The sequence below is a fragment of the Contarinia nasturtii genome, unplaced genomic scaffold (genome assembly GCF_009176525.2).
Source record: "Contarinia nasturtii isolate CC-2019 unplaced genomic scaffold, AAFC_CNas_1.1 Cnas_scaffold_1964, whole genome shotgun sequence".
NCBI lineage: Eukaryota > Metazoa > Arthropoda > Insecta > Diptera > Cecidomyiidae > Contarinia > Contarinia nasturtii.
The window spans coordinates 377,706-404,673 of NW_022199294.1; the positions used below are offsets into that span (position 1 = coordinate 377,706).

At 32.7% G+C, this 26,968-nt stretch overlaps 3 protein-coding genes across 9 annotated transcripts in view; 2 read left to right on the forward strand and 1 right to left on the reverse strand.

Moving 5' to 3' along the window:
* The first annotated feature begins 1,037 nt into the window (after positions 1-1,037).
* On the forward strand, positions 1,038-8,868 carry LOC116347555. Of its 2 annotated transcripts, none has more exons than XM_031778188.1 (9): positions 1,038-1,310; positions 5,407-5,924; positions 6,108-6,172; positions 6,380-6,431; positions 6,549-6,785; positions 6,875-6,915; positions 7,411-7,519; positions 7,819-7,921; positions 8,562-8,868. In XM_031778188.1, exons 2-9 carry the CDS (start codon positions 5,749-5,751, stop codon positions 8,622-8,624), a joined length of 846 nt encoding a protein of 281 aa, XP_031634048.1. In that variant the 5' UTR covers positions 1,038-1,310; positions 5,407-5,748; the 3' UTR covers positions 8,625-8,868. The 2 variants fall into 2 exon arrangements, with proteins under 2 accessions (XP_031634048.1, XP_031634049.1); XM_031778189.1 differs by having other exon boundaries at positions 1,038-1,244.
* An 827-nt stretch (positions 8,869-9,695) lies between these two features.
* Positions 9,696-13,436, forward strand: LOC116347553 (egl nine homolog 3). Of its 3 annotated transcripts, none has more exons than XM_031778184.1 (10): positions 9,696-9,846; positions 10,910-11,341; positions 11,518-11,737; positions 11,812-11,927; positions 12,016-12,047; positions 12,129-12,248; positions 12,540-12,555; positions 12,638-12,702; positions 12,783-12,922; positions 13,002-13,188. In XM_031778184.1, exons 2-10 carry the CDS (start codon positions 11,092-11,094, stop codon positions 13,186-13,188), a joined length of 1,146 nt encoding a protein of 381 aa, XP_031634044.1. In that variant the 5' UTR covers positions 9,696-9,846; positions 10,910-11,091. The 3 variants fall into 3 exon arrangements, with proteins under 3 accessions (XP_031634044.1, XP_031634045.1, XP_031634046.1); XM_031778185.1 differs by lacking the exon at positions 9,696-9,846 and adding an exon at positions 9,863-10,087; XM_031778186.1 differs by lacking the exon at positions 9,696-9,846 and adding an exon at positions 9,864-10,093 and having other exon boundaries at positions 13,002-13,436.
* Positions 13,437-20,877: 7,441 nt separating this feature from the next.
* Positions 20,878-26,968, reverse strand: part of LOC116347556 (GATA-binding factor C) — a 70,479-nt gene continuing 64,388 nt past the window's right edge. For all 4 annotated transcript variants that reach the window (XM_031778191.1, XM_031778193.1, XM_031778192.1 and 1 more), the window contains exons 7-9: positions 21,714-21,903; positions 21,415-21,587; positions 20,878-21,278 (exon numbers count right to left, since the gene is read on the reverse strand). In XM_031778191.1, the coding sequence (XP_031634051.1) occupies positions 21,249-21,278; positions 21,415-21,587; positions 21,714-21,903 (393 nt within the window). In that variant the 3' untranslated portion in view covers positions 20,878-21,248. The remainder of the gene's footprint in view (positions 21,279-21,414; positions 21,588-21,713; positions 21,904-26,968) is intronic.

Here is a 26,968-nt window from a genome sequence, read left to right on the forward strand (position 1 = left end):
GCATGAGCCATTCGGCTGATATCTGAATGGATAATATGTTTTCTGAACAGCCTCGACACGAAAATGTATATATAAGCATATCGTTAAATATTTACCATATGATGATTTTATAACTTGCGGAACATAATCAACGATTAATATTCTGTTTGTGTTACAGTGTGAATTAAGACTTTTCTGCATTCCATGGTCAGATGACAGCACACGATTGACACAATAATTGGAGTGATAGAGACGTAGTCGGGGAGTGGAAGTGAGATAGATGGATAGAGAGCTTAACGCATTTTCATTATCCCCACTTTGTTTGGGCACTTGTTGCGGATTAAGTGCGATTCGCTTTTAATGAACTTAAAGGAATGTTTTATTGAGTTAATCATAAAGTTAAATGTAATGAAATAAAATAAATGGAAGTGAGCGAGACAAAAAGCATACACCGTACTATGCGAATCTAAGTTAATTAAAGTATCGTTGAAACTAATAACAAAAACCATCTAACGAGCTACCGTGCTCTATCGTGCATAATTTGTCGTTCAGTAGTTTTTTTTTTCTATATAAACGTAAGTATATATCCATCAGGTTGTCGATGCATCGAATAAAAAGCGTATCCGAACATTTTCGTATGAAAAAAAAAAAATGTTGAGTATAATATTTTAAGTTGGTTGAATGTTGTTGTTGTCGTTCAAATATAAATGAAATATAATAAAATCGATGAACATTGAGTTGAAGTTTTATGCTGAAGAGTGGAGGGAGCTGTCGATAAAACGTGATGAGTTGTTATCTTTGATTGTGTTGTTATACGATTCTTCATTTTCGTCATTTTCTTTGCTTTACTTTGACGATTTACGCACACTAAAGTACAATCAAAACTATAGCCATCGTGACGACCACGACGACAACGACATCAACAACAATAATAATATAAAAGCAAAATAAAGTTTCACAAGTTAAACGGAAAGTTATCGTCAATGATATATACAACACGTGTGTTGTGCACCACTTATACATATACAAGCATATCATTGCAGCTTATACCATTGTTAATGTTTTCTGTAGAAATCGGTAACAACGCACGTTTACACACAAGAAGTACCAAAGCAAACGGCAACACAAACAAAAAGAAACTCGATGCAGAGAGAAGTTAAAACCGCATCTTTCAAAACTTGCGTCGTTTTTTTTTTTCTTTTCATTTATTTCATTTGAAGTTGTGCATTGAGTGACATAGGGGCTACATAAGCAGTGTTGAATTGGTAAGCATCCAGTCATCACAAGCATAGATTGTTTTTAAGTGAATTGGACACAACGATTTATGGACGGTGCGTAACTCATCTTCAAGTGCAATAAAATTCACAAAACTGTCATTAAGAAAGTTTGCGTGCATTTTCTGTATGGTTTTGTTTTTCTTTTCAAAACATTACAACGGTCAACCGAATAAATACGCTCAACAATTGTTATATTTCATTTGAAGTAGTTTTGAACCATTTACATCTTTAGTGCAAGTGAAAAACGATGAAAACCATTTTATGAGTTTTATTTTCATTTTATTAAAAAAAAAATAGTATATAGTATAGTAGGTTCTGAGACCGTGAATGAAATACATGAATGTATAAATAGATGTTGTCAAATGTTGTTTCACTGAACCAATTTCGTTAGTAGGAAAGAAGAAAAAAACAAGCAGACAGAAAAAGAAATGAACGAAACCAAGATAAAGAGAAAAATTAGAAAGTGCTCAGATTTGCAAAATAGTGTATATGTGTTATACATATTTTTTTCTATTGTGTTAATAAGCAACAGTCGACTTCTTCAGTCGAATCATTTAAATAAGTTCGTCTATTGTATAGTGCAATATACATATAAATGAGAAATATTTTTTTAAATTCAAAATTCACACTTTATTCAAGCGTGTTAAAGGCGAGATTTTTTCTCTCACAACACTGTACCCTGCAAATTTTCTCAAATGCTTCGAATCACATTTGATTCGGATGAATTTAAACTAAAAGCGCCAACTAAATTAATCCAATTACAATGAATTTTCGTTTATTTGTTTGCTGCTGAATGGTTTCGTCAATCAAAAAGCATTCAACAATCGCCAATACAAATGGTACAAGCCCATCAATGGAATACAATGACACATAAACAGCATGACTGAGAATGATATAAATTCGATTCAATTGATATTCAATTTGATTGTCCTGCTCGACGTCAATCTGTTGTATGCGTAATTGTCATTCGTGTGACCAATGATGTGGTTAAATTTTTTACATTTACGCGCGACATGCACATCAATTTAAGTCTTCGCCTGCTTATGACATAAGTTTTGCGTGTTTGAACTACGTATCATTTTCGTTTTAGTGTTTTTTTTTACTTCAAGATTGTTTTCGATTATTTGCCACTGGACTAATTATTGTCATTTAATTGGTTTCAAGCAGTGAATAACATAATGATTCTTCAGAATATTGCTTGCGTTAAAATATATATTGCAAACCCGATGAGTGATTTTGCATTTTGTCAATTGCCGACCATTCAACGAGCGCACACAATCGTTAAAAATATTTTCATATCATTCGGATTTATGGTCGTTGAACATGAATGATTCAATTAAATGATTTAAATTTGGAACACCATTTACGTTATTTCTATCCTTCATTTGCTTAATTATGGCTATAAACAACGAAAACAAATTGACCTCGAAGTTACTTCGAACTTCCGTCACCAATATCATAAGCTCAAACATGTTGTGGTACTTTGACCCTTTACGCTGTGAAAAACATAAAAAACAAATTCGTCGCAAAACCTTATAAGAAGCGAAAGTTTACGACAAACTTAAATCAGGTTGCAAATTCACCAGAAACGTAATTTTCAGATGGAGATTTAATGTTGCAAAACTGGTATTGGGCAAAGTTAACATTGTCGCTCTTCAACAATATATTAAGTGCACGTAATTTTAACTTGGCGTCGAATTTATTTTCACTCTTGTTATATTCATGTTGATAAATTTGGAGGGAAAGATTTGGAGACCCAACCATAAGTAAACGAATACACAGACACACATACACCCACATTTATCTTCATCATTATTTATCACGCTTAAATACTTTTCGCAAACATACAAATCGTCTTTCTCTCTTCTCATAAGTAAGTGCGAGCGTGAATTTCTCGTCAGTTTTTATTTCTATTTTATAAAGGTCGCGACAATCAAATTAAAAATTAAACGATTTTTTCTTGTTAGAGTTGAATGTTTTCACAAGTTTAATGTTATATGAAAAATAATTCTTTTACTTATATCATCGTTGGATTTTCGTAATGAATACATTTTTTTCGTTGTATAGTCGTTTTCAATAAGATCTGTTACAGCGAACCGTCAAAATTTTGAACAAACAACATACCCTCAGCAAAATTCAAACCAAATTGACACGTTTAACTAAGGAGCCTTGTGTACTTTTGAATGGAAATGCGTTCCGAAATTCATTGTATTAGTTTGACAACACAGATCTTTTTGGAAACGACTATACATCTTATTGTGTCAAGAGAAAGTTATTTTCAGTCGTTCGATTAAACAACAACACAAACAATATATTCACATATCTTACATCATTGTTGAGTTAAATCCATCAATATCAAGTCCAACTATCTCTAACAAAGCGTATACCTATTTATTTGGATTCAACAAACATTTGACCACAAATATTTGACCGCAACAAAATTTATTGACTCTGTAAGATTTTTTTTGGAAATTTGTTACGATTTTCATACATTTTGGCACGCATTTCAAATCGAATTGTTTAAAGTGAAAAATCGCAAACCTTGCGTCAAATCAAGCCTTGCCAGGTTTTTGATTGAATTTAACGCATTTCAACCTCAAGTTCGATTTTTTCCGAACAATGTTTGCCTCAGTGTACACTGTACAGATATACAAATGTAAATTAAACGCTTTGATATTTAAATTCAAGTGGGCGAGTGACATGCAATGTAATAAACCGCATGCATTCAATCAATACAATGATTGTATTACAATCGATATTCAATTGTGATGCATTGTTTGCAATTTGTTTTGAATACAACACTTTCCAATTGTTCACAATTGTGAGAAAATGAGTTGTGGCTTAAAATCACAATTAATTTTTGTGCAGTTATAGGAAACGTGTTGCAGTTTTCAATTTAAATCCAAGACAGTTGGACTATAGAGTATTTTGATGGAGATTTTCTATTGTTCATTTTGACGTTAACCAGCAGCGTTAGTTTCTATAGTGTTTTTTTTCTTTCTTAAATAGCAATCTGATAATGAGAGAATTATGCGTCAAGCCCTGTTATGATGTTCCACTTGATGCAAAATTGAACTGAAAAACGTGCTCTGCCCATTTTGCACATTTATCAAAGATGTATTCACATCGACTAATCTAAAAAATCGTCGACATAAACGTTTTTACCGGTTCGAGTACCGACATGTATGAAATGTGTCAATCGTTTTCGCATCGACTATATATTTTTACATGAATGTGTTGTAATAACGTAAACCAGATTAGTACAGAGTCTTGAATTGTCGCAACGTACATATATATGTAGTGGCTATATTAAGCGTGATGACCAATGATTATTGCGAGTTAATGTAATTACAGTTCTTGGTTAAATACGGATAATCGATGTAGCGAGCGAAAAAAGTGGATGTGACCAAGTATTTCTGGGTTATGGAAATGTTTGTTGAACTATTATCATAATTTATGAATCGCGTCTGTGTGTTTACGCACTGACCGTTTGGACTTGCACATACTGTGGTACACAATACAAATGCCAGACATGAAAATAGTATGAAAACCATATCGAGTTCATTTGAATTTATCGATTTTATTGACATATCTACACCTTTTTTAAAGTGACGTTGCTTCTTTGGTATATCAAAAATTCATTACGCACAGACGCGCCTGTGTTGTATGAAAACATACATTTTTTGGAATTTATGTTTGAATTCCATAAATCATAAATTATTACGGCGTCGTATCGCCAAATGACGTCATCACAGAAGAGTACCGCTTTATAAGAGCTCCATGAATTTGTTTATTCAACTAAAAAAAAATGTTCAACGCTCGACATATTTTCAATTTACATCGTCAATATAGCTGAATTTTCATTGTCATCGATGTGTGTTTTGTCATAGTTATCCGTTATTTTATCACATTATTTCTATGTGAACCAAATCATATGTCGTGCGGTGTAAACCGTTGAAAAACAAAATTTGAATAATTGAAATGACACATAAAATTTTCGTGCGGAAGATGGATAATATAATCGATTGTCTCTTTCGCCCCCTCACACATAAAAAAAGAATGAAAGAAAATCAATCCAACAAGAATGTATTGAAAGTGGTTCGTGTTTTTTCGTTATGCTTGGACTTATTTTTAACCTTTATTATTCTAGAATTTTTGAACGATTGTCGATTGGTGGAAAGAATGGTTTGCTGCGGTCAGCAGTCTTGATGCGGACGACACAGTGATCACATTTACATTTTTGAATTTATTGTCCTCATTTCAAATCGATTTCGTTTAAAAGCTTAAAATCTGTGCAAATAGACGTGAAACGAAACGAATAACACGAGAGAAAAAAAGACCAACCAACCAGCAAATTTAAATGCATATAAATAAAGTGATTTCAGTGTTTGCAAAAAAAGTGATGGACACGTGCGAATAACATAAAGCTTATTGCCAAGAGCATACATTGCAATACTATCATCGAACCAAGCGAAAATTGCATAATTTGATAATGAATTTCAGACGGCATTTTGCCTATCATTCGATACTTGTGTGTGGCTTATTTGCGATTTTAACGAGTACGGTTGCAAAACCATCGTTTTCACTGACCCCATCGTTGCCGTCGCTCACATCATTCACACAGGAATATGTCGGCCGAAAGCATGCTGCACAAATGAAAAGCTATAGGTAAGCGCGTACAATAAACATTCACCGTTCACCATTCAACTTTTTTGCTCATGAAAATGCAATAAATCATAAATGAATCGCATCATTGGCCTACAGAGTCCCAATGGGCAATGACTGAATGGCATTTTTTCTATAACCACTGTTTTTTTTTTCTCTCTCGTCTTTTGTATGTTCATTGTACAGCGGTATTCGCCAGCAAAATGATTCGTTGATAATGATTTACTACTCAGACCAAACAATCGCAATTGGTAAGTAAATATTCTTTAGCGACAATGAGAAGAGCAGAGTCAAATATCGATTCACCTATTTTCATCAACATCAGATTAATGTATTCATTTAAAACTATCCCGCCGAGAAAAAATCAATAAAAACTAGTTCAGACATAGCAAAAAACCGGAAACATTTAAACTAAATAGAATTCGATCTCAAATAATGTATCTCTTATATCCATACAGTCGAACTTGGACCTGAAAAGCTGTTAATAGGCTGTGAACTAATTGAAATTTAGTAAGTGTTCTTTTTCCTTTATTTATTACACCAATTTCATTCGCAACGTTGAATCTTATTGAAATGCACACCATTTAACCATGCAAAACATCCATTTACTTTCTTTCGTTTACGTAGTAGTGAGAGTGCCGGGAATAAACTATTGAAACATTTGTCGAAACTAAATCGACCATTCGAAATCCAATTTAAAGAAATGCTCGAATTAATGAACCAATGTGATATTGTTGAGAAACAGAATCTAAAACGTAATGAACGTCGAAACATAAGCCCATCGAATGGCGATACCAGCAAATCGTTTCAATTCAAAAATAATCCATTTTCCGTATTCAGTGGAATCATACCGGGCACAAAATGGTACGTTTCTTTTTGTTTTTGCTTTTTTTTAGTAATAAGAAAACTTTTGCGGGAATTATTACTTTAATAAATATGTTACATATTCACAGGTGTGGTACCGGAGATATAGCAACAACGTACAGCGATTTGGGTGAGCAATTTTATTTGTAATATATCTACTTTGAAGGAAACTTTTCCGTTTATCGATTATTAAAAATAGTAAAAGATCGCGTCAAAAACTATTAATTCGGTTGACGTGTGTGTCATTAGTTCAATGGATTTTTGTCATTTCAAAATAAATGAAAAAGCAACGTGGAAAAGCAACTATTCACACGTACACTTGACTTATAATTAGCTAAATTGCTTTTCTTACCGAATAAAATGATACCTTTAAATAGCTACGTCTCCCTCTATCCATTATTTATGCGGTCGCATCGATTTCCCCCTGAACTTTTCATTCTTTGTACATCCAATGACACAACAGTTGAACAAAGTAACATTTTTTTTGTAAACGTCTATTCAATAGCAACGTGTCCTTTGTTCATTAATAAGTTGTCCGTTCCAAAAGGATCTATTTTTCAACTTTCTTTGTAAAGAAAATTCTATCAAATTATATAATTTTGTATAATTTTTTTTTTCTCCAAAGGTACCGAAGTGAATATGGACAGCTGTTGTCGAACTCACGACTTATGCCCTGTTAAAATTCGCGCTTATGAAGCCAAGTACAACATCACGAATGATTCACTATACACGAAGTAAGTACAAGCGCAAAATATGGTATTTGCAGCCAAAGATGCTTAAATAAAAACTTTTTCATCATCACCTTGATGTAATCAATTGAAAAACGAATGAAAATCAAAAGTAATACCAATTTATTACTATGTACTCATGAATGAAACATGGTCAGTCACGTTCGATGATGAAAAAAAAAATCAATAGAGCAGTACTTTTGATTTTGATAAAAATACAATAGCTCGATGAAAATTCTATGGTATTTTTATCGTGAATGCCAATCATTTACAATATTTTATGTATTTTGTGGGTGCACGATTAGATCGCATTGCGTGTGTGATGATATGCTGTTTGATTGTTTAAAGAAGCTGAATGATACGCCAGCTGCACAGCTTATGGGATCTATTTACTTCAATATTGTACAGGTACTTGCACCATAATATGTTCATCATAAAATAAAATGATTTTGCTGCAAAAATATCTATATTTTTTATATGCGCTGTATTACCAGCAATATTATTTTATAATTAGCCAGTAAAGGTTCCAAGTGGGTAAAAAAAATAAGCGCAACCTTTGTTCTTCGAATTTTTTAATTGATTTTCTGATTGATGAGTCTCGATAACAATTGTTTTCTATTAACAGACTGAAAAGATTTTTTGTTGTCAGGATCTGTCTGGAAATTTTTCTATTCAAAAACTCCGAAGAAAGTTGTGATTTATTTAACTTTGGAAATTTACAATTTTTTCACTTCGACTTGAATTGTTTGCAATTCATTTTTGTTGGTTGGTTCTGATAAAAGAAGATCTAAGTCATTCAAATTAGACAATGTCAAATTGAAAAGAGAGAGAGAGAGAGAGAGAGAGAGAGAGAGGTCATTCAAAGGAAATTGGTCAAGAGAATAAATATTTCTTTGGTAGGGTAAATAAGACTGCCTCTCTTAATTTCTGCTATGACTCGCTCTTTTACATAAAAGAAGAATCAATTAAATTTAGGTCAGACAAAATACCCCGAATGTATTGTGTTGAAAATAATTTTGGTTTTTTTCTTTTGTTTCATTCATTATAGGTTCCATGCATTCACGAAACGTCGAAAGGTATTCAGTATAGAAAAGCGAGAGAAGGTTTCTAAAGCCCAACTTTTACCACAAAATTTATATTAATCAAATTGTACATTTAGTCACATATACCGTCCACGCTCATTATCGTGCCGTTGTTAAGATATTTTTTTTTGTCAAAAAAATGAAGAAAAAAAAATTGTTGGCATTATTTATTTGCTGTTTTTGATGAAACTGTTATTATGTACGATGAAAAGATCACACAAATTTTATTAAATTAAAAATGAAAATAAAACGTAAATACAATGTAGTACAAAACACAAACGATTTTGAGTTGTTCATTTTCGAAGACTTTGTAAGAATTTCGAAGGTTTGTATCTAAATAAATAATTGATTGCCCGAGAATGAAAGCCATGAACCACGGCGGTGTTACATTTCAATAAGTTGTGAATAGAAGTCTCGCTTTCATTCTCGGACATTCAATTCAAATGTTGTCGATAAGAAATAATAGGTATGTATGTATAGACGAGGATTCCTAACCTTCCAAAAATATTTTTCGGAGCTACCACTAGATATAATTGACTCTTGCGAGGACCTGCATTTTGCTATCATCCCCCTACAGAAATTCCCATCAACACAAAAGTAATTTTGACGGTAACGTCAACACCTAAGGCCTTCATTTTTTTGCTCTAAATAACACTTAACAAAAAAGTGTCAGAAAATTCACATTTGAATATATGATAATGGCCAGTGGAAACATTGAACACTTTTTATTCATTGATTATTCATTTATTTTTATGTCGTCAATTCAATTGTAGTTGAAAACAAAAAAAATGCCAATGCGAGTCCAAATTTGTTCAACTGGTCAATTACTTATTAGTCGATTAACTATGAACAAAACATCAATCCTAAAATAAACGTTGAAGTGTTTGTAGCCGATAAAAAAAGAAAAAAAAAACATCACATTATTTTTTAATCCAAATCCATTTGTATTGCCATTACAAAAGTTTATGTAAACGTTCAACGTTTTGTATTTTGAATTAAACGCATATTTCCAACTTGAATGTGTATGGCAATTGAACGCACCCATTTGCTTTGACAGCTAAGGTTAAGAAATTCAGAAGTCATCAAAATATTGCAAAAAGTCAAATAATAAGAGGAAAACTGAAATTGAAAATACCACGGAAAATATTACCTTGAAAAGATAAATTATCGTGTGAAAAACTTGCATTTCTAATGTGGCGTTAATTTGTTTGGAACGTGTTTTGTGTGCATTTTATTGGACGAAAGAAAAAAGTAAATAAATCGTTCATTGTTTCGTGATAATGTTTAGCAATTCACTAAATGAAATAAAAACCAGAACTTGACGAAAACGAAAAAGAGAAAAATTAGTGCTTTTTTTAGAGTGACCTTTGATCCATCTGTTAATTTTATTTTGAATTTATATAATTTAAATACATGCGAAACTACTACAATTGAAATGCGGAGCAAACAAATTTCAAATGATTGATTGGATAAAAATTCCTTCATACAAAATGTTTGTGTACGTTTTATGAATTTTTCGTAATTAGTAGAATTTAAAGAGAGAAAACCGTGTGTTTTTATTTGTTCTAAATATAATCTCCACCATTTAATAAATTGCATTGGATAATTGGAATTTTAATTGATCAGGTGACTTTGTTCACCAGTTTTATTTTTCATCAATAACATTGTTTGGAAGTAAATGGGCAAGCAAATGCGTATTAAGTTTCGAAACGTCGAGAGTAAATGTCCAATGACGTAAATAGAATATGGTATGGTATGCAACGTTTACGTGTAATGCGAATGAGAAGATACAATTTGTAATATGCATTTGCGTCAGATAAAACTGCAAATATTACTTTGCTAAAAATACACACTGCAATGACACCGTGCATTCAAAACCCATCAGTTTCGAAGTCATCCGTGGCCATTGCTAAAGTCGTAAGAACACAGATAGCATAATAGAAATCAGCTGTAGCTGTTGCGGTTATCGCCCTCCGTCCGATCGTTTGTTTGTTTTTATTTTTATTCTGATTATCTTATTTTTTTTACACAAAAATCGAATAATCGGGAACAGTGTCTACGTGCAAAATCTCGACTCCCATTCAAATAGGTCAAAATAGAAATATAACGAAATTCGAAGTTGTCTGTATTTCTCATAGACCTTTCGCCGTATATTTTCTTATCGTCTTTTTTTCGACTGCATTGTCTAACTACTTTCTAAGCGAGTATTGTTCATAGTCACCAATACAAATTCGCACACAATATACACACAATTTGAACGATTTATTTGATATTTACTTCCCATTTGTATTTTCTCTTTCGTTTGATTCACCAGTGTATTTTGATACAGAATATTTGGTGCTTTTATGGTGACAACAACGTCAACAAATAGGCAAACACTAATACACAGACGCACGGCTATACAATAACAACGCACCCATACACAGACACACAAAAAAGTATATAGAAAATAGACAAAAGTGTGTGTACGTGCACACCATCATAGAAATTGTAAATATGACGGATGAAAATAGTATGCCGCCATCGATCACGTCCACCACTGGCTTCATTGGTGAATGTAATACAAGCGGTGTGAGTAGCAGTACGGAACAATTCATAATTTGCTGTAAAGTTTGTGGATCATTGAATGGACTAAGACGGTGTTCACGTTGTAAATCAGTTTATTATTGTTCACAAGTACATCAACAAGTCGATTGGAGAGTACATAAAATCGAGTGTAAAAAATTTGCCACAAATTTAGCATCAAGTAAGTTAAATAAAAGTCAATTTAACAAAAAGTGAAAATGAGAGATGTTTATATGAAAAACGTGTGAAAACAGTAAAATTTGATGATAATTCATGAATTTCATGTGCAAATTGGATTATGAGTAAAAATACTTAAAAGCAAATATTGATTTTAACTTCATTTTCTTAATGCAACAGAATCAAATTCAACGATGACAGTAGAAACACAACAAAACCATGATAGATTATTGGGTAAAAATGGTGTTACAAATACGGTAAACGGTGTGCCATCGACAAATGCGAATGGAGTTTTAAAAAAGTCGACAAATGCCCAACAAAAGGACGAACAATACAAACGTCTTACGGAGAATACAATGCAAGTGAATGTCAATCTAATGGAGAACAGTTTGGCGTCGAGGTAATTCTCTCATGCGACTCTATTTACATAGAACAGCACCAGTTAACATGAACTGTTTATGGTTAAATTTTCAGTGAGCTACGCTATGATAGCTTGTGCAAGCAGATAATTCGTGATATGAATATGTATGGAATGTGTGTGGTTGATGACTTTCTAGGCATGAACTATGGTTTGGGCATTTTAAATGAAGGTAAATTGAATCAGTTTCATTTTTGCTATTATCGTATTATCGTCGATCAAAAGTATAAAAATTTAATCTGATTCCACGAAAATTTCAGTTCATGGACTATACGCGGCCGGAGTATTTCAAGTGAGTTTTGATTATTGAATAACATCGATTGAATGTGTTTTGATTGCATTTGTTATTATGATTATTTGTCGTATTTCATAGAATGGACAAGTTGCATCGAACACAGTTGATGCCGACGTGAAAACAATACGAGGTGATAAGATAACGTGGGTAAAGGGAACTGAACAACATTGTCAATCGATTGGATTTTTAATAAATCAAGTAAGTTTACAAAACGGTCAACCGAATTGCGTTCTTGAAACGTTTTGATGATAATGAATTTTCAAATCACCATTTTTTACGCTTGCGAAACTCAAGCAAAAGAGAATGAGACTGCCTACGTGACTAAATGGATTCAATCATCCATTCATGTTTATTTTTTCGGACTAAATTTCAATGAAAATTTATTTTTAGATGAAATACCTGTTATGGTTAAGATAAACTTTTAAAATCGTGATAATTACTTCTACTAACATTAACTGTTTTCTTTTTATCTTCCGTTCTGATTCACAGATTGACACCGTTGTAAGTAAGTAGAAAAGTGTTTCCTATTATTTTTCCTAATACACCGATGACAATCTTATCTGATTCGATAATTTTGTGTGTTACAGTATCAGCAAATCGAATGAAGGACAATGGCTTACTGGGTGAATATAAGATACGGGAACGCACTAAGGTGGGTGTGTCACACTTGACAGCATTTTACCAGGGACCATAGATTACTAATACAGCTCTCTTTTTCAATCGATTCGATAGGCAATGGTCGCTTGTTACCCCCCAACTGGTTCACATTACATTTTGCATGTGGATAATCCAAATCGAGATGGTCGTGTAATCACCGCTATTTATTATTTGAATCTTCATTGGGATGCCTTAAGAAGTGGCGGTTCACTCAGGTAATACTTCTTTCTTGAAGCGTTAAATCCGTTGCATAAAAAAAATCAACAATTTTTTTAAAATCCATTCTTTCCACAGAATATTTCCCGAGCATGGCATGGGAGTGGCGGACATAGAGCCTAAGTTTGATCGCATCATATTCTTTTGGTCAGATCGAAGAAACCCCCATGAAGTCCAACCCTCCCATCGCACACGGTACGCAATAACAGTGTGGTATTTTGATGCAGATGAACGAGAAATGGCCCTTTCTCAGTACAAAAACTAAAACAAGGCACCAAAAACACACAAACATACATTATCAAAATATTAAACACAATTTTACTTCGACTAGATCTTAAGCGGATAAAAATGTTTATTTAGTAGTATTAAAATATTGTTGTATATATTGAATTTTTATTTAAGAATTTATAATAATTATTATTATTATTAGTGCTGATTCAATTAACATGAATTTTGTTTTGTTGATTAAATCACGTGACGCTAAATACTGAACTGAAACGTATTTAAAACAAATGCTGTCTTTCTTTTTATTTGTATAATCCTATTCCGGAATTTGAGATAAGAATCTTAGTCTTGTATATCAGAAGTTACGCCGAATTTCATTCATAAAAGTCAACTCATTCTTTATATGCAACTCTAATGAAGTCCATTGTTTTCTTCACAACAGATTTAAGACGCTCACCTCATAAAATTGCACAACAAAGTTTTATCTAACCTTGTTTAGGGGTTTTCAATGATTATTTTTACAGTTACTTAAAACCTGAAAACAAAAAAAACATAACTTGTTTACATCCAACGTACTTGAAAAGTTATACACAAATATCTAGTTTCAGAGAATCAGTGGCTCATAGTCTAAATATATCACCGGTTGTTTACATACATCGGTTCCGAGATGAGAGATGTTAGCGAGTTCACATCGTAAAACGATTTTTTTTTGCTGTTGTGATCAGCTTATGGTATTCATGAGTAGATACAGATCAGAATTGTGTTATCAACGAATATATTTCCGAAAGAAAGGCCTAACAATGAAACAAGATGTAGTTGCGGATGCTCGGGATTAGTTAACTTCCTATCCAGATCGAATGTGACCAATGTGTGAATTTGAAGCGAATAGGAAACACAAATGTGCTCTCTCTCTCTCTCTCTCTCTCTCTCTCTCTCTCTCTCTCTCTCTTCATCAATGATGAAATGGTTATTTTGAACTTGAAAATAGAAGACGGCAATTTCTTCTACTCGAAAAATGTTTGTGACAAACGGCGAGTAAGTCATTTTATGAATGAGTTCAAACTTAAAACTGGTTTGCTTAAATTAAATGACATTGTAATGTCATTCTCAGAATTCAAGTCATTTAAAAGTTGTGTTTTATCAACGCGAAGAATCTTTTTTTGGCTTTTAATTGATTTACCTCAAGAATTTAAATTGCGTAAACACCACTGTGAATCGTCAATGCCACTGTGAATTGGGTACCATTGTGAATTAAAAGCACTGCGGCTCATTCACAATATTTGAAAAAATGTTCCGAAAAGTTTCTTATATTAATATTAAAAAATATAATAATGATATATAAAATATATTGACTTTGTCGTTTTTTTTTTATTTTGAATTCTTTATTTAATTTAAGTTTCATTTCAAGTTCTAATAAAAATAAAAATGAGTATACGAACTTCGTTATTGAATTAATAGTGTGGAACATATATTTTGAAACTTTCAAGTGGAGAGAAAGCTTTCAAACAAATAAACTGTCATTGAATTTGTTTTGACATTTCAATGAGTATTATTTATTTGTTGGTCAACTCTGTGAAAAAGTATTGAGAATCACAATTATTTTCGAATTGCCTGTGTTCAAAGTAAATAAAGTGGTTATTGTAAAATTGACGTTAATTAAATTAAAATTGAATCAGCAATCAATTTAATCATCATCATGCCGGGAATATATGTAGTTCAATCAGATGCACCAATCGAAGGTTCACCATCGAACGAAATCCAAAATACTGAAAATGAACAACCGAACCGAGTATCAGATCAAACCGACAAAATCAACAAGTTTCTGCTGAAATCATTCCTGCAGCACATCAACAATCATCCAATCAACATGTCGTCGGAACCAGTTCAGCGAGATTCCGAGGAGTCAGACGGTGACTGGAACTAAACAACCGCCTTTAAACAACGAACGAATCACGTTGTCGTCGATATTGTTAAAAGAAAATCGAAATTGTTTCTGAATTATGAATTTAAATATGAAGTAATATACTAAATAAATAAAATGTTGTACCAACATTTGTTGTGGTTTTCGATTCTCATAGATATAAAAAATATATATAAATTTCCTTTTGAAAGCAGCGCGTGAAGTACTTGATCAAAATTTCCCAAAAAGATAGATGATACTGATCATACTACCTACAAGACAATTCCTGCATATATTTCGTTCTGTCCTTTGAATCTCAAAGCAGATATATTTAATTATTTTTGGACGTAAACTTCCTAAAAAGCCGGTCATACGATCATTTTTCGAAAATGCACCGAATCTTAAATTTTTGAATAGGTGTGTCAATTGCAGACAGACAATCCTGCCGCCTCCAATCTGTATTGAATACCAATGCACTTTACATACATAAATTTGATTAATTTTGCCGACATAATCGTGAAAATGCATTTTTGTCTCACCAGACGACCGTACACAGTAGCTGTTGACGCGGCACTGCTTTGGACGCTATTAGACTTTTAATTAGTTGGTGGCTCAATGCACTGCTATTGTCTACATGACATATTATTGCACTTTAAATGGAATTCAAAATATATTTATTGTTTCGAATTTGTGTGTTGCATACGAAAACTCCGGTTTTGCTGCATGCAGGGTGGTCGTTGATCAAAACAAAACAAAAAATGTTCGAATCTTAAACAAAATAAAATAAATAACTCTGAATTCACGAATCAACGTTCTCCGTACGAACATTTCAAAGTTTTCAATTGTTATTGGTTCGAATGCGAACATTCACCATCTGAATGATTACAGAGTCAGAACAAAATTATTACCTTCATTCGCTACTAAAACAATCAAAACTGTCAAGTAAATCCAATCAATACGAATTGGCAATAAATCGTACATCGTACATGTACATTTGTACATGCAAATTGACACAAAATTCGATTGCAGAATACATTGCGAACGCTTTGAAAAATATGTGCGCTTAGTTTTGATTAAAACCGCACCGCACACCACCTCAAGACCTTTTCGTCTATGAACGAAGTATGCAAGTCAAATAAAAACTAATTTTCATTGGAATCATTATCTTGGAATTTAAATGAGCAACAATCATGATAAATAAAAGAAACCAACAAAATTTACCGTCGATCACAGAAAAACAACAAATAATAAATTTGTATGCATGAGTTTTAAATTTCCATGACAAAACTTTTTTTTCTCGTTAAATTTGCTGAAATCATTTTTAATTTAATTAAATTACCTTTGAGATCTTATTTTCTTGAGTTAAGAGCCGTTGATTTATTGTTCAACAAAAACTCCGTTGAAAGTACACCAGAAATATATTTTTTATACGTATGAGTGCAGGTCGTCAAGATTAATATTTGTTTTCATCTTTTGTGAATCATTGAATTAAACATATCATGCCATATCGTTATTAAATTGGAGCGTGTTAACTTGAATCGAAACATGAATTCAAATGGCCCATTTGGAAAATGTTTAAAGTTGATGCCCTATTCATTGATCAATTGAAACAGAGAGACGATTGTATTCGTGTTTATAAATATTGCATGCTAAGGTTGTTGTTTTCAGCAATCATTGGGCAAATTTTTTAAAGAAAATTTAATTTTGGTGCTTCGTATGCGCAACGAGAAACTTCTGTCGATTGAATAGAGCAAAACAGGACAAGCAACTGGATGATAGACGACTTAAGAAGCCGAAGAAAAAATTATAGGGACTAGTTCGCTGAATGAAATGCACTCGCCGAAAGATTGAATGAAACAAATTACTGACTCTAAAATCCGTTACACGTGAGCCTGTCTAGAACAGTAGAATCGACACAATTACATAAATACATAATTATCTCTCTCTTTCTCTCTCCCTCCCTCTCTCTCTCTCTTGTGTGCATACACACAGAGTAAACGCAAAAGGAGAACGCGTGCGCGACTCAAGTGATCATTCCAAATGCACTTAATGACTTGAGCTGCAGGTGTTGCATTCGTTTTGTTCAAATTCTCTTCTCTACCATTTATTACACGATTCGATGTTATTTCTTCCGATATTAATATATTGTGTTTTAATCATTTATTTCCTTTTGCAGTTCCGCCGAAGTTACAATTTGACTTATGAAGAAATAAAAATTCACATTGAATTGCAAAGTAACATGTAATTAAGATTTAAAGACATAGATACAGTTGTGTGTTCTCCTTCTTTGATTTTGCACTGCGGTTATTTGCATTTAGATTTTTTTTTTAATTTTGATCGAACACCATCGAATGCCACTACTTTAGTTTTCATTAATTTGCAATTACCATCGCTTATTCTTCAATTTGATCATCAATGTACAATTGTCCATTTTTCATTTCTTTTGTGACGTTGAATTAAACAGGTGAATTCATATTTTGATTGACAACGAACCTGGCACACACCGTATTAATATTTATAGTCTTTTAGGGTAACAGCAAATGGATCAAGTTTATGCGTATCATTCAAAAAACAGTGTGCATTTTAATTCATCTTATTACCATATGAATTTCATGGTGTTTTCCCTGCTGTTAATATTCGTTGAGAACAATTTTGTTGCGTTTGAATTTTTGAAAACGATTGAAACTAAACCAAATGCTCATATTTTATTTTTATTTGCAATCAATGAACGCACTACTGAACGCGAAAATATTGGGCCACTCCGTGATAAATCTCGAAGAACATAAAAAAAATCAAAATACCATTAGATTGTGGAATTATGGTGCTTGTGATTTTGATCCAATTAAAGCTATAAAACTAAAAGCGTATATATATTTTTATAAGATTCAAAATACATACCGGCAATCGATGTGTACTTCTTTGAGCGATTGATGCTTGGTCATCTTTTATCGTACGCTCTGCATGCACGATTCGATTATTTGCTTCGATGGAAAATTTCTCATGTCATTAACTTTAAATTGTTTTCGAATGTAATAATCGATAGCGATTTATTTGGTTGGTAAGGATTGGATTTGTATTTGTCCATCTGAGTGTTTTGAAATCACTCTACATCGAAATCTATTTCATGAGGGATTTTTCGTCATCATTTTTATTTTACGTGTTGGTAACAAATTGGAGCCTGATTAAAGGACTTATCTGTGACAATGATTCAATAGAATCAGCTTTCACACATCATTGCAACGATTTGCTGGCCATGCTTGAAAAAAGGGGTTTTCAATGTATGCCACCAATAGCAGCAGTGTGACAGTGCACACGTACAGCTAAACGGTCAACCGAAAAGACACTTTGGAAATAAATCAATAAAAACCTTAATCTTCTTATATACGTTTGCAATCATAATAAAAATCCGTCAAGTGTAATCTAGCTTCGACCGTCATAAGACTAAATATTACTTGTTTCGATAAAAAAAATTCTATTCCAGAAGGATACTTTGTACTCTCAACGTGAAATTTATTGTAAATTGAATTTCAACCTTTTTTTTCTCAGTTTATAAGCAAAATATACGAATTATCCGTTGCACAGCGTGTGTATCTGAAGTTCGTTTCCCTTTATGTGACTCTTTTCACTTGATTAAACAAATCGGAATTATTTGTTCCATGTTATTATAACGATAGTCTGTCTAATGCAGTTAGATACAGCACAAAATTGGTGGATTTTAAACAAGCTGTCTTTATTGCTTATCGAAGTGAATTAGTTTCAATAAACTACAGTTGCATTTCCGAGTGGCCGATGATTTTGATTCTTGATTCGAAAAAAAATATCGAAACATCAAAAACGCATTGCAAATATAACGGGACCAATAGTAAATTCAGCTGAAGTTTGAAGTTCAAAATAAAAGGAGATTAGCTAAAATCGAAAAGAAGTAATGTGATAAATATCAGTAGAGTATTTTGAAAATTATCGATTAATAAGACTTTTCACTATCCAAAATCTAATTGTATCTCACAAAAATTTGAGGAGTAAAATGAGTACCTCAACGTTGAATGGGGGCAATCATTTCAAGTTACCCCTCAGAAATTTCAGAAAGTATGGTTTAATCATTGATTCGTTATGATGATTTGCTTTCAAATTTCGTTAATTTTAAGTGCATATTGGTATAGAGAACTTACTTGGATGGAATAAATATCAGGAAACGGTTCATTCTGAAATGTCCATTTAAATATTAAAGAAAACGCCTTTGAATTCCATTATTTATTATATAGAATTAATTTTTATTTTTCAATTGCATCTTTAGATCGATACAATTGTCACCGTATCAGGAATAATAAGAATTACAATAATCAATAATTACTCACTATACAGTACATACATTAATTGCTATTACATTCTCTCTTTTTTTTGTCTAATCATAACATTCAATCTGTGTCTAATGTTTCAGCGTATTGTACAGTATTTGTCCATTGCCAAAGCGCATTCGTCACATAAAACACATTCCAATTTTGAACTTACCAATCATACATTTTTTGTCGTTTATATATATATATAATAATTCATTTAAAATACTATTCACAATTAAATAATCAATCAATAGAATATTGGGTTAGATTCGGGACTGTGCGCGGTTTAATCAAATAAACCGGATAAAACATGAGAGATTGTCTTTTTTGTGGTCTCTCTTTGAATTGTTGTTGTTTGTGTTGTGAAAACATTTAGATATCTTAATTTGCTCACTAAAATTCTTTAGATAAGATTTTTGTAAACTATATTTCTTATATTGATTTCGTTCATTAATTTTCTGGCTAATATTATTCTCTTAATCATCGATTTATCATCGATCTCATCATCATTTGTATGTCTAGAATGTGTGTGTGTGTGCTTAAAATCTAATGTGAATTTGTTGAAATCATTTGAATATATATTTTAGATTAATTTACATGTCCTAATTCTAAAGACGTTTATTTCAAACGGTTTGTTTTTCTCATTATCTGCAGATTAATGTGTTATTAGATTGAACAAAAGTTTTTTTATTTTTATTTTTGAAGATCGTCTTAAACTTAGCACATTTGAAAATTATGTTTTGTTATTAGTTTGTTCCATTTGACATTCATGCCGATAAAATTGTTCAAATTTTCTTTTATGTTAAATTGCGTATGTACACGTTTTTTTCTACCATTCATTTAACGTTCTTTCATTTGCTTTGCCACTATTTGCTTAGTTCTAATACAATTATTATAAATTATGAATATCCCTAATGAAAAATAAAAAAAAGAACATGTTTTATACAATTATGACCGTGGCCGTTTTTTAAATGCTCACCAATAATTGGGTGTCTATTGTATCTGTTGAGCATAGGTGATGCATATGGATTGATTGGTTTATTTTCGCAAAGGTTTTTTTTATTCAATTTTAAAATGTTCTTAGCGTAATAAGTTTTCTGAACCATTTTATTTACCGTTTGCTATGTCTTACTGCTTTCGATTTTAGCATGAGAGTCGCACAAGCGATGGACGTGTACTTTGTTTGTTGTATGGCATTAAATGATAGATCGGCATTTTGTTGTCGCTAAATATCAACACAAAATCAATTCAGCATGACTTATCATTATTTCTTAGCCGAAAATTGTTGATTCGTCACAAAACATTCACGATGCTAAAAATTGGTATGATCTTAATCGTAGATTTACACAATAAAAAGATAAGATTGCACATCAAATTAAAACGGAAATGTTGAGCAATTTAGCGTCTTTTCAATTCGACTCTATCTAATATCATTCGGCTGCTTCGAAAAATGACGAAGTATAAATGCGCTTTAGTTCTTTTCTGTTTAGTTTTTTTTTTTTTTTACGGGAAAAGTAAAATTTTACCGATGTTGATGGGTCTTTTATTGGCCGAAAATCAATTCAAACATTTGTTGTGCGTTGAATTTGTTGTCGGTGCTATATTTGCTGCACTTCCAATTTTCAAATCCCTTGTTTTCCATTTTTGTTTGGGTAATCATTTGAAGCCGGGGCTGATCTTAATGAAATAAAATGATGACGGTGTCGCCGCTAACGATAGCAAAAATGTCAAATTCCACACATTCACAGTTGAATTATGATGAAGTCTTTCGTGTTTGTTTTTCCTTTGTTTTGTACATGTTAAAAAGATCTATTCAATTTTCATCGGAATTTATAGGTTTTCAGAATTGTAGCTGTTGTTCCATCACGCGTAGTCACGTCCCCATGTCGCACCCTATTCAAAAAATTTAAGCAAATAGATTTCGGATGAGTGGATTATTTTGGTAAATGGTTCAAAAATGAATTGAAAATGTCTTAAGGATTTATGAAATTCCATTGATTGAGGTGATTTAGTGACATAAGATACTCACCATCAGATGATAAGACTGCGAATGTGGCACAACTCCACCGCCCAATCCGCCTGACGAAAATCCACTTTGTAAGCCACTGGATGCGCCAAGAGCGCCCATTCCACTGGCATACCATCCGCCGTGCATATGCGCATGTGCCGGATGCAACGAACCAGATAGATGGCTATGTTGACCTATTTCATTCATAAGAAAAATGGAACCGTTAAGTTTCAAGTTATTGAACATGCTACAATAGATTTGTGCTTAAACTTTTCGAGAATCTAATCAAAAGTCTGCAGTGTAAGTGAGAATGTTCTTACCCATTGAAGTGGGGAAACCTCCTGAAAATGCTTTCGAAGGATCTAGTGGTTTCATCAAATCGCTCATTCCCAAATGGCTGCCAATTGGTAAGCATCCACCGGCCATTCCCTTCTTTTTCTTTGATTTTGATGATAATTTTCGATTTCTTGTTTGAATTCCTTCCTTTTTCATGGTCAATGGTCGGTTTACCTATAAACGAAAAAAAAAAACAAGAACAAATGCTCATCAGTATAAATAATAATAATTAGGTAGAATATGCAAGGTCAAGAATATATATATTTTTTTCTGCGGCTCGAATGTAGTGAGACAATAATAATTTTTGATGCGACCATAGTAATTTTATCGTCTTCAGTTTCATTTTAGTTGCCGTCATTTTAAGACATCATTGCATTTGTTTCGTTTGGCGTGTGCTTTGTTCCACACGATTGAGTGACAACAGTGGAGGAAAAAATTTATTATAATCTTATCTTCATAACATTACAACGCACATTCATGACGCTGAATTCAAAGGAAAAAAAAGAAAAGAGACGCAACTAAAACGAGGAATTCATACGAATCACGTGTATTAAGTGTGTGTGTGCGCGTTTTGTTACCGTCGGTATCGTCACATCGTCACTTCTTTCCCATTTTTATTATTCGATGTACTTTATTGTTTCGCTTATGCGCGAATGATGAACATGAGCAATGTTTATGTATGCACAACGACACCGAATTGGGCTTTACAAAAAAGGTCATTTTTCATAAAATATCCCCAAGATAGAGATCATTTAGCATTTCGTTTATTAAATGGTTTAGAAATTTTTTGTTTGTTACTGCTGCTTGTTGTTGTTTTTTTCTTCTCTGTCGTTTGTTGCGGTTTGTTTCATTTTCTGTCTCTCTATTCCGCGCTCTTTTCCTCTCACACGGGCTTTAGTCTGTGAAATTCAAAATGTGTATGCATCGTGCGTACAAAACGGCATTTTTCGCTTTGATTGTAGCGCGAATGAAGCGGGCGGTGTAAGTGATTTGATATGCAAAAGAATTATTCATTTAACTACTAAATTCGCAAAAGAAATAAACTTCTTCTGTGGAATAAAATTTCTCATCAAGTCTCATGTTACACATTTTTAAGAAGCTAGCACACAAACATGTGGTTTTAATTTCAAAAAAACCAACAACGCATTCCAATTATCAATAAATTAGCCGAAAGAAATGTATCATTTTGTTTCGTGTAACGCTCAACTGGCGCTTGCTTTGGAAAATCAAAGTTATTATAACCAGCAACTTAAATTTCAATGTTTTACTATTCATTGTAGATGAAATGAAGTTCCAACAACTTTAAAGCAAACTCAAATGAACCGACGCAATATGATTGGTGTGTATCACTGTTGAATTATAATTTTGACTAAATCGAGCATTTTCGTTTATTTCATCTGTGTGCTTGGCAATTCATTTCATTTTTGGCCAATTTTGCATGCTCATCGTAAAAGGGAAAATAAATCGGTTCTCAATTCACTCACACAACGATCAAGACGCAGCAACGAAATGAACGAACGAAAGCACTAACAACAACAACAAAAAAATCCATAGAAATAAATTGAAGAGAAAGATTTCAATCAGAGATTATGTGGTTTTGCAGTTCGCACTCAGTGTCTGTCTCCTGAGTTCAACGTATTAAAGATTAGACTTTACGGAACATTCAAGCACATAAGCATTTATTAGGCAGCTTCAGTTGAACATTCAACAAACAACAAAAAAAATCAACGATTGAGATTTTAATCGCATTGGAAAACATGTGTTTCTTTCGTTCAATTCAGTCTGTCGAAGAGTTTTTTTCTACGTATAATCTCGACCAATGGCAACAATACATGATGATTTCTCTGTGACAACTGAATAACAATTAAATAGCGGCACTCCAATTCGTTCTCCCGTTATGAATGCAAAAAAAAATTTAAAATTGAACGATATCTCAATCAAATATTGGAACCGAATCATCATCAGTCGAGAAAGGAGAAATTGTTTGTCATTCTTTGGCTTTTCTTTTTGTACCGCGATTAATTGAGAAATCCGAAAAAAATTACATACAATTATAATTTTCAATAGAATAGTTTTATCGGAAATCAAACGACCTGTTGTTTTGATAAATAATAAGTTTAACGAATGTATTTACGTTAATTTATAGATATTTACACGCGTTTTAAAATTAAATGTTTGAAGTGACGCTTCTCACTTTATCACTTTCGAATCGGGTGGCAAATCAACCAAAAAACACACAGCAAAACTCAAATACAATATATTCTAACAATTCGACAGAAAGTACGTGCGACGCACATATATTTACAACGAATTTGTATCTAATTCTCTGCATATGCATGAAGCATGACCATGATTATGCAGTTTTCATTTCTGTTTTTTATCGACGTTTGCTCCTTTTGGTTTGTTGCTTTTTATCGATGTTGTGGGCTCAGCTTCTACTCAGAATCGATGGAAAAATGCTGGCTTTAAAAACCAACGGATTCACTGTATCTTTTCCATGCGCGCACGCTCACATTGCAAGCACGAGCAAACGTGAGTAGACTTTTTCAACTTTCAAATGAGATGATTGAAACGATTTCCAAGAAATTTCGGAATCTTTTTTTTTCGAACTATGCAGTGGTTTCAATTTTTTTAGGTGGCCACTTGGTTTCAATTCGTGTATCTTGGCGGTATTTTTGTGTTAAACTTCGGTTGATTATAATTTCACCGATGTAGCAAATTAAAGAGTAAAACAGAAATGAAAATTTATTTTGGGAAAATCATTCGTTAAAATTGAATGAAACCAACCGTTGAGGAAGGTTTTTATGCAGAAAGGTTATATTCGCGAATTGCCGAAAAAACAAGCCGATGCGGTAGTTTTGTGCTAAGGAGGCTAATATGAGTATATTTAAACATTGTATCGATTACACTAAAGTGCATAATTTCAAATGTATCAAATATCACTCTTAATTTGAATTCACAAACTGCCATCGAAACAATTTACACAGAAGTTGGGACAGTTTCAACTGTTGTTACAGGAAGTAAAAAGCAGCGACGTTTGTCATAAAATTATATGTTCGAAAAAAAGGTTTTTCTACTTGAAATGTACACTTTTTCGGCATTGTTCCATGAACGGTAACAGTAATGCATTAATTTGTCAAAGAATATGTCATTTACTATTTTTGCACAATGGAATTATTCTGCTATTGCATCAATTCGAGTGTTTCATATTGATTGTTGATGCTGTTTTTTCTAAACTATCGGCAAGATCACAATTATATTGTCAAAATGGTAACATTTCCCTTTTTGTGTTGATTTTAAATGCATTCTTTCTCTGCTATTTGCTGCATACAATGAAAAGAAGTATCGATTTCTTTACGTGCACACACAGCTGACAAATCTATTCTTAAAATTCCAAGTTTAATGCACGCATGCATTCTATGCATCTAGAATTCAGTTCACTTACGACAAAAACGAAAGTATTCCCGTTTTAATTATGCCGATTCCAAATGAATGTGAAGACACATTTTGATTTAAATAAATATCCATTCTAATCTTGATAAAAAATTTGCGATATTTTCTTTCACTAGACAGCTAGAGATGAAGCGCATTCAAAGTGTTTGAAAGTAATTTTGTTTGGTCGTTTTGTCGAAATAAACTGTATTAAAGAGTTAACACAAGTCTTTTGTCCTATCGAAACATTTAATCTCTGGTGTGGCTTAGTCGAATTTAAAATGTCGTGACTATATGAAAGATATACGTATTTGAGTGTTTCTTCTTCTAATTAGTTAAATCTCGTCACTTCTTTTTTCAAAAAAAAAAAAAAAAAAAAATCTCGGTAGTTGATATGAGATTGGCATGGAATAGGAAATGGTCTCTTGGAATTGCCCATCTTCAGTATATCTCAAGTGCAAAACAGATACATCAGCCACACGGCTGGTTGTGTGTTTGAGATTTTAGCGCTTCTTCATGCACACACGGTCGACAACAAATCAACACAACAACAAAAAAAATTGAATCTCTTTTGATGACAAGATAAGATACACGTATCTTTTGTTGTTTTTTCTCTCGCTGTTTCTGTTGATGAAAGAAAATCTGAATGAATTATGGTCGCACGCGTAAAATGCTCTCGAATATATCCTTTGCTGAATTTTAATTAAATTTTAAACAATTTTTAAGCATTTATTTATCATTTTAGTTTTGTTTGTTTTGCTTTTTCGGCCTCTGTTAATTTAAATATGCAACATATTACTTGGAAAAGAAGCGGTTACTTTTACGCTCTCGTTGTAAACGTCACGATGTACGCGTGCTTTCTATTTTCGGCAAATGGTTTGGCTGACTGATGCTGCATGGACTTGAGCCGATCAAGATAAACCAGACCGAACGACGGCAAATGGATTACTCGTTTTCGTCATCTTCTTCAGAGACGACAATTTTTAAATTGGAATCGAATGCATTTCGTTTCACTTTTTTTGTTCCACTCATATTGAAGTGCACTATTGGTTTTTCAAGTAAGTGTTCTCGGGTTTATATTATTTTCCAGTGGTAATTAGGGCCATTTCGTGTGTGCTTATTTTATTCATTTTTTTGTAGAATTCTGTTGCACAAAATCATATCAAGATTATCGAAAAAAGTATGTCGATTGCTCTTTCCTTTGGCGTATCGAGTGCTTTGACGAGAGAACATCATTTTTGTTCATCATTATGTAATTTTCTCGGATTCGATGTAGAATATTGATTATTGAAACAATAAATTTAAAACAAACAATTCCGTTGAAGTAAAGACAATCGATGTGACCTTTTCCGCACTCTTTTCCCATGCCAATCTTCCGTTTGATCGCTTCAAAAATACAAGGCTTATTTCAGTGATTTAATTCTTTGATTGAATATTCATGATGCTGTTTAAATGATATTTGATGGGATCCAAATCGGCATATAAAGAAGAATGCCGTTATACATTTTCCGTTCTGCAAAATTTGGCACCCTTGAATTTCTACCAGTTGGCTGCTGTGCACCCTATTTGTTTTGTTTGCAGCTCAATTACTGGTTAAATAGCCGCTTTCAAATGTGTTTAGTTCTACCCTGATTCCAGCAGTAGCATCATCATCGTCCCCTCATCATATTTTTTTCTTGAACGGAGAACGAATAGATTAAATATCGATGTGATATCGTCGAGGATATTGTACGTTTTTTGATTTTGACGGTAGCCAAAAACGATAGCGATTAGGTTTGTGATTTCATCAGCTTACGCATCAGAGAGC

What these genes read in the sequence shown, in the direction of transcription:
- LOC116347555 (XM_031778188.1), top strand. Translation starts at nt 5,749, where the DNA reads ATGAATTTCAGACGGCATTTTGCCTATCATTCGATACTTGTGTGTGGC. An exon ending in TGTGAACTAATTGAAATTTA is followed by an intron (nt 6,432 to 6,548) that starts GTAAGTGTTCTT and finishes TCGTTTACGTAG; the next exon opens with TAGTGAGAGTGCCGGGAATA. An exon ending in AATGATTCACTATACACGAA is followed by an intron (nt 7,520 to 7,818) that starts GTAAGTACAAGC and finishes GTGCACGATTAG; the next exon opens with ATCGCATTGCGTGTGTGATG.
- LOC116347553 (XM_031778184.1), top strand. Translation starts at nt 11,092, where the DNA reads ATGACGGATGAAAATAGTATGCCGCCATCGATCACGTCCACCACTGGC. An exon ending in GAGAACAGTTTGGCGTCGAG is followed by an intron (nt 11,738 to 11,811) that starts GTAATTCTCTCA and finishes TTAAATTTTCAG; the next exon opens with TGAGCTACGCTATGATAGCT. An exon ending in AGAAGTGGCGGTTCACTCAG is followed by an intron (nt 12,923 to 13,001) that starts GTAATACTTCTT and finishes TTCTTTCCACAG; the next exon opens with AATATTTCCCGAGCATGGCA.